The sequence below is a fragment of the Nannospalax galili genome, unplaced genomic scaffold, assembly GCF_000622305.1.
Source record: "Nannospalax galili isolate Female #2095 unplaced genomic scaffold, S.galili_v1.0 scaffold528, whole genome shotgun sequence".
NCBI lineage: Eukaryota > Metazoa > Chordata > Mammalia > Rodentia > Spalacidae > Nannospalax > Nannospalax galili.
In genome coordinates this window covers 3,930,461-3,942,546 of record NW_008359681.1, presented here as the reverse complement: position 1 = coordinate 3,942,546, position 12,086 = coordinate 3,930,461, and the positions used below count along the sequence as shown (strand labels likewise).

General features: G+C 36.4%; 1 protein-coding gene across 8 annotated transcripts in view; it reads right to left on the bottom strand.

Annotated features, from left to right (window-relative positions):
- Uggt2 (UDP-glucose glycoprotein glucosyltransferase 2) overlaps positions 1-12,086 on the bottom strand; it is a 259,231-nt gene that overhangs the window by 52,262 nt on the left and 194,883 nt on the right. For all 8 annotated transcript variants that reach the window (XM_029558882.1, XM_029558884.1, XM_029558883.1 and 5 more), the window contains 5 exons: positions 11,871-11,956; positions 9,231-9,315; positions 5,794-5,876; positions 1,523-1,618; positions 145-229 (listed from right to left, as the gene is read on the bottom strand). In XM_029558882.1, the coding sequence (XP_029414742.1) occupies positions 145-229; positions 1,523-1,618; positions 5,794-5,876; positions 9,231-9,315; positions 11,871-11,956 (435 nt within the window). The remainder of the gene's footprint in view (positions 1-144; positions 230-1,522; positions 1,619-5,793; positions 5,877-9,230; positions 9,316-11,870; positions 11,957-12,086) is intronic.

Here is a 12,086-nt window from a genome sequence, read left to right as displayed (position 1 = left end):
TTAAAAATAATAATTTGAGTAAATATATATTTCAAAAGGCTCACTTTGAAGAGAGAAATGTTTCAAGAACTTATAATGATAACAAAAAGTTACCAATTCAAATTCAAACATTAGTTGTACTATTGAAATGAGCAGTGTACTTACTTTAAATGTTGGTGAGAGATAATTTTTCAGAAACCAGAACTTCACTGGTGTTTTAGTATTACGTAAAACAGAAAGCATCATAATTCTATATAAAAGAACATATTAAATCAAATACAAGTTAACACCTTTTAAAAAGACTTTTAAATATTTAAAAGTACAAACGAAGTTTACCTTTATAAATTATGTAGACTCAAACTGCAGTATCTTCAAATATTATGGTTGTTTAAGTATGTAATGTAAAAACCTGGAAATATCTGTATCTGGGTCTTTGTTTTATCTGACAAAGAAGCTAGTCTGAAATAATAGTCTTATTACTGAATTAGAGTCTAATTCCGGCTCTGCTACTGTGTGACATTAAGCCTGCAAAATCTAGAAGCTGAGTGATCTGTGCACTCTGATAAATTCACTATATGACTGCTTGTTTTGCTATCTTAGACATCTCAGTAGAGAATATAGAAATAAACTGCAAAATCTAGAAGCTGAGTGATCTGCACACTCTGATAAATTCACTGTATGATCGCTTGTTTTGCTATTTTAGACATCTCAATAGAGGAAATAGAAATAAACTGAAAGTACAATTTTACAAGCATCAGTACTATCAGTCAGACATTTCACAGGCATTCTTTGTTATTTTTCTATATAAAATGTTAAAAAACATTTGTATTTTGTAAATATGATTTTCTTCCCCATTGACTTCCTTCTTTTTATAAAGCAAGACATTCCTTCATTGGGAAAGGAAAATTTATGAATTTTTTTCTTACCTATCATCTTGTTATATACAATCTACTTTCTAACCTTAAAGAAATCAAACCAAACTCATGAAATTTCACTGTACTTAAAAAAATATACTGGGCTGGAGTGATAGCTCAGTGGTTAAGGGCACTGATGGCTCTCACAGAGGACCTGGGTTCAAATCCCAGCACCCACATGGTGGCTAACAGTCATCTGTAGCTCTAGTTCCAAGGGATCTGACTCCATCTTCTGACCTACACGGGCATCGCACAACACAGATGCACTTACGTGCATGTAGGCAATATACTCATATATGTAAATGAAAATAAAAAAATAATAAATAAAATAAAAAGAATTAACCTGTTTTAAAAAAAGCAAGGTGCATAGTATGATATATTTTGTTAATATTTAGGTAACAAGAATTTACAACAAAAGAAGAAATATTTGCTTGTCCACGGATCTTTGGCAGGGTAAACAAATAATACTATTGGTTCCTATGTGAAAGGGAGCTAAGTAAACTAAGGATCAGGAAAGAAGAAGAGTGAGATTTCTACCTTTTTGGTGCATATTTTTTCTTTTATTCTTTTTGAATTGTGAGTTGTATAAAAGTATTACTTTTTCAAAATATTGGAAAATACATACTTACCGCAGAAAACGTTCATATAAATGGCCAGAAGCAACTGAAAAAATGTTTAGAACACCATTTTCCTTTCTGTCATCTTTATGTAACCTTTCTGTGAACCTTGTAATAAAAACCATAGAATGGATGATTTCTTAATATTCATCAACAAACTATATATGCCCAAATAATACGTGAAATTTGATTAAAAGAATTCCTTTAAAATAAAAATTCTTATACAAACATTTATACTGATAACTTAAATGTGATGATATATTTTAAAGTTTGAGTTTTTCTTTATAACATGGAAAGTAATTAAACTTTATTCAGTTTAATGCAGTAGTAACTTTGAACTTTTGTGAATTGTAAGAGTTCTCTTGAGAACTGAGAATGAATTATAACCTGCCATATTCATATCTAGTGTACTGAAAATTAAATAGGCCAACAATGAGGGAAGAAACAACATATTAAATAGAAGTTCTAATTATGGGACAGTAATAATTTATGAGAATAGAGTAGGAATGTAAATATTGCAGATGTTTTTTAAATGTCTACAAGGGTAGGGAAAATGGCTCAATGGACAAATTGCATATGCAAATATGAAGAACCAAATTTGGCTCCAAATTACCCTCATAAAAAGTTAGGTGTAGAGGTGCGCATCTGTAATACCAGTGCTAGAGAGGCAGAGAAAGGAAGATCCTAGGATTTGCTGCCTAGCTACTCTTGTCAGTGAGTGAAATCCTGTCTCAAAAATAAGGTGGAAAACAATAGAGGAAGACACTTGATATCAATCTCTGGTGTCCCCACATTCATGCATGTGTACCTGCACATAGGCAATACATATCAACTGGCTGGTATATTCTCTAGTCCTAGGCTACAGAGAGCTTCATACTCTGAGTGGCCTTCATTAGGAACAAAGACAGCCAGAGAGCAGTTTCTCACTGTTTTCCATCTTGGTAGTACAGGAACAGATCATTTTTAGTACTTTTTTGGACCTAGATAACACTATCTCATTTCTTGTATACATATACTCTCATATACAAAAATGACTACTTCATGGGGCTGTAGAGGTGGCTCAATAGTTAGGAGTGTTTCCTGCTTCTCTGTAGAAATTCAGTTCCCAGCACCCATGTCGGTGGCTTGTAACTGCTTGTAACTCTATCTCCAGGGGATCTGACTTCCTCTTCTGGCCTTTGTGGGCACCTCCACGCATGTGGCATGCACACAACACATAAGTAAAAATAAATCTTTTTTTTTTTTTGTAAAAATAAATCTTAAAAACAAAATGACTACTTGAACGGCAGGAAGATTTCCATGAGTTAAAGGCCAGCCATAGCTACATAATGAATGAGAGCGTTTGAGATCCTGTCTCAACAAACAAACAAACAAACAAACAGGTAAACAGAAAAAAACCCCTAAAATATCAAAAGAACTAAAGATATTTGAGGTAATATCCAAAATTTATTCTGACTAAAATTTATTACTTAGTTAAAAATCTAAATTAAGCCGGGCGTGGTGGCACACGCCTTTAATCCCAGTACTCGGGAGGCAGAGGCAGGCAGATCTCTGTGAGTTCAAGGCCAGCGTGGTCTACATAGTAAGTTCCAGGACAGCTGGGGCTTCAGGGAGACCCTGTCTCAAAAAGACCAAAAAAAAATCTAAATTAAGCCGGGCGTGGTGGCACACGCCTTTAATCCCAGTACTCGGGAGGCAGAGGCAGGCAGATCTCTGTGAGTTCAAGGCCAGCGTGGTCTACATAGTAAGTTCCAGGACAGCTGGGGCTTCAGGGAGACCCTGTCTCAAAAAGACCAAAAAAAAATCTAAATTAAATTTTTTAAATTAAAAAAAAATTATTTATTACTTTTATTTTATACGTATGTGTGTATTGCCTGCATGTAAGTGCATCCATCATGCAATGCCCACAGAGGTCAGAAGAGGGCGCCGAATCCTCTGAAACTGGAGTTACGGACAGTTGTTAGCTGCTGTGTGTTAAATTTGTTTTTATTTTATGCGTATGAGTGTATTGTCTGCATGTAAGTGTACCCATGTCATGTAATGCCCAGGGAGGACTGAAGAGAGCTTTGGATCCCCTGGAACTGGAGTTATGGACTGCTGTTAGCTGTCATGTAGGTTCTGGGATTCAAACCCAGGCCTTCTGCAAGAACAGCCAGTGCTCAACCATGCCCCTAAAAATCTAAAATTTTATATAATTATATGATTTAGAATGACTAAAATTTGAAAAAAGCATAATCTTTTTGGAAAATATTTTGCCAAGTACAAGTTATTATGATGACAGTATTTTAAAAATCTTTTATTATAATCCTTTGAGAAGAAAAACAGTTACTTCATGGGCTAGTACTATAACTTTTTTTTAACAAACAAGGGGCATACTTTAGAAAAAGATGCCTAAACTGGGCCAAATCCAAAATGATGGTAGTGCTTTTGACTGTAACAACTAAATTTATCCTGTTGAATCTTTTTGACTTAAAGTTTCTATTTCTTATCTTTCATCAAGCTGACGAATAGTTTAACATCACAAATTCAAATTAAGTTCTGTCCTAGATAGCTTTGTCAATTTGACAAGCCTAGAGTTATCATAGATAGGAGTGTCAATTGAGGGATTTCTCAGATCAGAATGGCCTGTGGGCATGTGAGGGATTTTCTTGATTGTTAATTGATGTAGGAGGGCTCAACCCACTGTGGGCAGCACCATTCCCTGGGAAGGTGGTCATGGACCCTATAAAAAACCTAGGTAAGCACAAGCCTGGGCATGCCAGCAAGCAGCATGAATTACTGCCTTGACTTCCCTCAATAATGGACTGTGATTTGGAAGTGTAAGCCTAATAAACCCTGTCTTCCCACTAACTTGCTTTTCATCACTGTGTTGTTACAGCAACAAAAATGAAAGTAGAATAAGTTCCAATCTCTAAAGTAGACTTTCAAAGTTCTCTACAGAATGGTTCTACAGCAAACAGCTTTGATTTTCCAGACTGTTTTGGTTTGTTCTTTATTGCTGTGACAAAATACTCTGACCAATACCAACTTGGGGAAAAAAAAAGGTTTATTCAGCTTACATCTCCCAGGTTGCAGTTCATCAGGGAGCCCAAGGTAGGAACTCAGGGCAGGAACCTGGAAGCAGGAGCTGGAGTACAGGCCATGGAGGAATGCTGCTTACTGGCTTGCTCCCCTGGCCCCTGCTCAGCCTGCTTTCTTATGTAACACAGGCTCACCTGCCCAGGGGTGGCACCACCCACAGTGGGCTGGCCCTCCACATCACTCATCAAGAAGATGCCCTTCAGACATGGCAACAGGCCAGTCTAATAGAGGAAATTCCCCAATTGAGGCTCCCTCCACCTAGGTGTGTCAAGTTGACACTAAAGCTATCCAGCATACAGCCTGTCTTCTTTTTCCCTTCTAGTTACGATAACTTGGTATTTTAAAGAACCATACCTTTTCCAATTTCCTTCTATGAAGTTCACATGGGACAGGCCTTACCAAAGGCTCTACAGAAAAGCATAAGACCCACCTGTGGTCTATTAGTCATAGTGATCAGTTCAGTTTGGGAAACCTGGTGATAGTTTAAGCCTGAGCTAGTTATGGAACTTTTGTTGGTATTATTTGGAAAGGGGAAACTTCTTCCTATTGGACAGTAAATCATTACCTTAAAAAACTTACTTGGAAAGAAGGAGGTAAAGAAAGTAGAATTAAGAGATGCACAAAGTTTGCAGACCACACCACTCCAATACCTCCAGTCAGGTCTGCTCTTGGATTACTGGATTATATATATAAGAGTGAAATTTTATGAGTATTTCCAACATTTGAATACCGTCTTTCCTTTAGCATGAATCTTAGCCACACAGTCTTTCTTGGGGTTCCTTTTAGCTGGAGATTTTATATATATATGTATATATATATTATATATATATATCAAAGGGTGGAAATATATATTTCCACCCTTTGATTTGTACAACACTTTATTTTCAGCTGTCTTATAGCTACTGGTTCTTTTTCTTTTAATTAAATTTATTATTTGACAATTTTATAGATGTGTATAACACACCCTGATTATTCTCACCTCTACCTTCTTTTATCTCCCTCTCACCTCCACAGTCCCATCCCGCACAAGCCCCTTCCCACCATTTCTAGGTTCTTATCTCATTATTAACATTCACCCTAGAGAGAGTGTCAATGCATTATTTACTTAGGCCTTGATTACTTGCAGGTTTTCTACATAGTAGGCTGTTGATCTAGCTATGTCATTAAAATAGTAGTGGTAATTAAAATGAAAAGGTAATTACCTTTTAATGGAATCCCACATTCCTTTATTTTCATTTTCATCAGCAAGGATATCTTCCTTAATTTTATCTGATTTTTTCTGTACCTAGGTAACATGGTAAAGACAAAACTTGGAAATTGTTTGACTAGAACATATAATATGATAGGCAAGGTCACTTAAAAATGTAAGAAAGTAGTTACAATTAACAAATGCAGGCTATATATTAACACAATGTTGTAAATTAAATCATGTCTTCAGCTATATCTTTAGGAGAAACAAAAACATTTTAAAAGCTTTGGTGGTTACTGCTATTCTGGTAGATAATGTGCTTCTACTTAGTTTGAGAATCTACCAACTTAAGATATTATGTGGGAATTATTTCTGGTTCATAGAATTTAAGACTTTATTCATTCTTTGTAATGACAATTGAGTAGCTCACTCAAATTAGTCCTCTTCTTGTGGAAGTTCTGGTAGTAATATCATTACCTTCAGTTCTTCTATTGAGTACTTTTGTAAGAAACAGTATTTAAATTTCTTTATTCTAATAATTGTATCAGTTTCTCTTGAATACTAAGGATATCAACATCTCTCTCCTTCCACCTCCCAATTAACTTTTTAAAACTTTAAGGCCAGATGTTTTGAGCATGCCTTTAATTCCAGCACTTGAGAGGCAGAAACTGGTAGATCTCTGTGAGATCAAGGCCAGCCTGGTCTACATAGTGAGCTCCAGGCCAGCTGGGAATACAGGGAAACTCTGTCTCAAAAAGCCAAACAAACAAACAAACAAACGAACAAACGAACAAAACAAAACCCCTTTATTTTAGTATTTGTAGATATAGACAACATAGACATTTGTTAGGTAGACATATTTACAACTTTTGCATTTTGCTAATTCTTTCCACAGTCATATAAAAGCTAGCCACTGAATTATTATTTTGTTTTTAAAAAGATTTATTTTCTTTTAAAAATATTTTATTCATTATTATTATTTTTTACTTTATGTGTATGAGTGTATTGCCTGCATGTATATAAGTGCACCTGTGTCGTACAATGCCCATGGAAGTCAGAAAAAGGTGTCAGGTCCCCTGGAACTGGAGCTATGGATGGTTGTTAGTGGCCATGTGGGTGGTGGGAACTGAACCTGCGCCCTGTAAGAGCAGCCAGTACTCTTAACCACTGAGCCATCTTTCCAGACCCTTATTTATTTTCAATTTATGTTTATGTGTGTGTGCCTGTGTCAGTTTTTATGTGCACCACATGTGTGCAGGTGCCTACAAAGGCCAGAGGGCACTGGATGCCTTGGAACTGGAGTTCCAGAAGGTTGTGAACCAAATGACATGGGTGGTGGGAACTGAATCACTTCAGTCATCTCTTCAGTCTCCAGCCACTGAATTCTTAATTTTGGTATTGCATTGCTCTATTCAGAGTCTCTCAGCACCACACACATAACAATCTGATATATACTTTTTTTTATAGGTTTTTATTTTCAAGCATGGTTACTTATTTAAGCATAATAGTAACAGGCTATATGTCAATACACTCTGTGTCAACAATTTCAGACTGTCAACAATTCTCATATATGGAATCTATTTGTCTGTTTAACGCTGTTTTTGCTGGTTTGTGTATTTATCTTCTACTATGTGCTCACCTATATACTTGAAAATACAATTTTCAGTTTATTGTAATCTTATTCCAGAGATGTGTGGATAATTCATCTAGATATTGGTATACTGTATCTGTCAGGAACTATATTAGCATCAATTCAAGGTTAAGAATTTCCTGGATTATTTTTAAACACAAATTTAGGCTAAAAACTATATGGGATAATTTACTATTTCACCCTTACATTGAAGAGGGAGTCTTCTAACAAATGATCCACTTTAAGTGGGTCTTGCATTTTCTTTTAAATTTTATTTATTATTGTTGTTTTATGTGTATGTGTATATTGCCTGCATGTAGGTAAGCGCACCCGTGTCGTGCAACGCCCATTGGAGGACAGAAGAGGCTGTCGGATCCCCTGGAACTGGAGTTATGGACAGTTGTTAGCTGCCATGTGGGTGCTGGGATTCAAACCTGGGTCTTCTGCAAGAATAGTCAGTGTTCTGAACCACTGGGCCATCTCTCCAGCCCCCAGGTCTTGTATTTTAATTTTTATACTGACAGAAAGTGTTCCAGGATATACAAATGTTCCTTGTGAATAGCAGCTTGCTTGAGTCAAGAGAAGTTTCTTTGCTTGCTTATTATTTCAGTAGGCACTTCATTTCCCCTCATTTTTTTCTTGCCATTTTATTACTGTCAGATCTTCAGTGCTTTTAGGCAACAATTTCACTAGTTTTAAATAGGATGGTTGGTCCAAAGAAGAAATACATCAGCCATTGTTAAAAACTCCTCTCCTCTTCTCCCCTCTCTTTTTCTCTCCTACTCCCTTCCCCTTTTCCTTCCCCTTTCTTTCTCGCTTTCTTTGAAATTCAAGAATAATTTTATTAAAGATTACAAGAAAATCCCTAGAGCAGGCAAGCTAAAAATCTTGGTAGCTGTCCAGTCGGGAGAATACAGAAGAGAAGAAAAAGAGGGCAGCCTACAACTGTCTATAACTCCAGCTCTGGGGGATCAATGCCTCTGGTCTCCACAGGACTTTCTTGCATATGCATATCTACTCCCCCCACCACAAACACATAATAAAATAATAAAACCCCTTTCTTTCCTAATAGAAAACAAAAAGACTGGCATGGGGAAGGAGGGAAAGGAAGGGAAGAGAGACAGAGAGAAGGCGCTCAGGAGGCAGATGGATCTCTGTAAACTCAAAGCCAGCCTAGTCTATCTATACAGCAAGTTCCAGGCCAGCCAGGCTACATAGCGAGGCCCTGTCTCAAAACAACAAAACAACCCCAAACCAAACTATAACAACAACAGCAACAACAACAACAACAACAACAACAACTCCTGCTCTCTATTTAAGGAAAAAAAAGTTACTTTCTTTTCAGGACTAACTTTTCTTTTTTTAAAAAATATTTTATTTATTATTTTTTATGAGTATGAGTATTATGCCTGCATGTAAGTAAGTACACCCGTGTAGTGCAATACTCACAGAGGACAGAGGAGACTGTTGGATCCTCTGGAACTGGAGTCACAGACAGTTATTAGCTGCCGTGTGGGTGCTGGCATTTGAACTCGGGTCTTCTGAAAGAACAGTCAGTGTAGGACTAACTTTTTAATCTATGTTTCTAACTCATTTCTATAGGCTTTGTTTAGCATTATCTGGCTAAAAGTATATCATTCCTTCTCTTTTGTTTTCAAGCTCTACTTTCTCTTCATGAACTAAATTTTCTTCTTTCTACTTCAAGAATTATAATGCCACACTTTAGATAACACATTTTAAGTTTGTTATAAAATCAAAACAAGGAGGAAAATAGGTACTTGTTGAGAAGAAAGTCTATAAAAAGCTGCATCCTCACATACCTGTACTTTCAATATCTTGCTCTTGAAAGTGTTTAATATGACAATGACATCACCTACATCTGGCTCAGAGTCCGTTCCTTCATGCCTAAAGCAGGAAAACAAGAATAGCCATATAATTTTGATGGTATAAATAATTCTTTTTGCAATATTGTTTATATGTGTATTTAGTTACTTTCTTGGTACTGTGATAAAACACCATGACCAAGGCAACTTAATAGAAGGAAGAGTTTGTGTTTACAGCTCCTTGGTGGGGGAGGCAATGGTGGCAGAGGTGGCCAGAGCAGAAAGCCTAGCAATCACATCTTCAAGCAGGCATAGGAAGCAGAGAGCAACTGGAACTCTGACGAGGCTTAAGAACTCTCAAAGCCTGCCCTGAGTGATGTGTTTCCTCCAACAAGGCCATGCCTTCTAAAACCTCCTAGAACAGTTCCCAACTGAGGATGAAATGTTCAAATACTTGGAGACTATGCGGGACATTCTCATTCAAACCACTACATTATGTAATATTTGCATTTATGTAAATCAAAAGATACTATAAGTTAAAAATTATCCAATAAAGCTCACTTTAATATAAACTAAAATTAAAAGTACTCATTAAATTTAGTACTATTTGGGTCTGGAGAGACAGCTCAGCTGTAAAGAGCACTGACTGCTCTTATAGAGGACCCAGGTTCGAGTCCCAGCACCCACATGGCAGCTAACAACTGTCTGTAACTTCAGTTCCAGGGAATCCCACGCCCTCTTCTGACCTCTGCAGACACTGCATAACACAGGTGCGCCTACCTACATGTGGGCATTATACTCATACACATAAAAAAATGTATTACTTAATTACTCAGAAAGTTTAAATTATTGCTTATCTTTGCTGTAATACGTCAAAGCTATGACAAAACTCAAATCTTTTACTCATGTGACACGTTTCACTGATAAATAAAACATGAAACATTTTCTAGACTTAAAAGTCTTTAAAATTGGGGGAATGCTACATTGTCAATCTTTTCAAATGCCCCAAATTGGAAGGCATTATTAAATTCATGAAACTGCAAGTGTGTCTATGATGTCCACTTGTATCATTTAGTTGTTTTTATTTTATACCACTGACTACGTGGTTCATCCTTTAACTTTCAAAATTCTTAAATCAGTCATGATAGTTGAACTTAATTACAGATACTATTCTCATTATGCACTGATGAACTCTATCATGAGAACTATTAAATAATAAAACTAAATTTTGTGAAAGAAGAAAAATACTGAGGTCAAATTAGTAGCTGTCTTTTCATTTTATCATATTTGTGACGTGTATTTGAACATTCTTTTGAAATGACCACCCGGTGTTTCCAACACTGTTGTGACTAACACATACCTTTGACTCCTTACTTCAAGTTGCCTATTGGAGGGAGTTAAATCAAAGAAGAAGGTAGGAGCCTGTCCAACAATTATTCACAAGAAAACAGAAAGGGCTCCAAGAATAGAACAAAAATGTCACATTTCTTAAAACTTTCAAACACTTCTAGTCAAACACAGCTCAAAGGCATTGGCAACTTTATCCCTATCAATCACTGTCCACTGAGACCAAGGTGGAGTTAGTGGGCTCCTCCAAATCCACAGCACGTAGATTCTAAAGGAAAGCCCTTCTTGGTTCTCCCAGAGGGCAGGGGTAAGCTCTTATTTTATTCTAGACATGATTTTAAGTATTTTCTAGATGCCTTAAAACCATTCTCTAAGGAAGGTACAATGACTATCCTAGATTCAAATTGAGCCTTGTGGTCTGGGTCTTTATAACATCATTAGACCTTTATCAATAATGCTACATGGCCAAAGACCACAAGACGCAGGAGGAAAATCAGAAGCTTAAGTGAAGAGAATAAGCTAAGTACTTAGAGAAAACAGATTTCATTGAGAAGGAATTAGGGGGAAAAAAGGGGAGCATTCAAATACTTTAATAGATTTCCATTAAGATTTGAGAGGCGATTGCACCTTGGTTGTCATCAACTTCAAAATTCAACCAAGTATCAGAAAGCCTTATTTTCCCTAGAATTCTGAATATAAAAATTTAACTGTTATAGAAAAAATACCAGTTTGGCCTCGCATTTCTCATAAAAAATACTGAATAATATAAAAAAATGAGGAAGCCTTGTGATCAAGTATTCTGAGGAAAACTGTAACACTGTTAAGGCCTAGGATTTAGTTTTAGGGTACAACTTGAAGTCTTCTGCTATGAGTGAGCTCCTGATGCTGGGTTTTAATAGGGTGGGCCTGATTTTGGGACCCAAGGAAAAGTTCAGTGCTCACTTTCCTAGTCTCCCGAGTAGAGGATCTCTCAAGGCTGGGTTGCCAGCAGTTGGGGAAGGTGGCTGGGTATGTAAAACTGTCCTTCCTTTCCTCTTCAATGCATTTGTTCTTATTTCTTCCCTACTACCGTCAGGTGTTATAATATCTCACCTGAGTTCCTTTGTACATGGACAGTTGTTCAAAATCTGTGGGGTGGACCAGTCCTGAAAAGTCAGTTTCTGTCACTTTCCAGACATCCATATTTACCAGGTATTTTTAAAAGCATTTTAATTACCATTTTGATAATAGTTCTATAACACTAAATTCTTATTCATATATAAAACTTTAAAAGTGGCTTGCATAACTCACCCAACTATTTCATAAATATCTTCAGATTTGCCTTTATGTAATCTCAGTATCCATGCACCGGGGTTTGCTTTTAATTGAAAATACCCCTTTGAAGAAGAGGGGGAAAGTTATTCAGTTACATGAATATGAATATCTAATTATTCAAGAAAGATTATACGTGAGTTACCTAAGAAAGTGTTTAGTAATTATGGAATGAGAAAATTCTATAAGTGAATT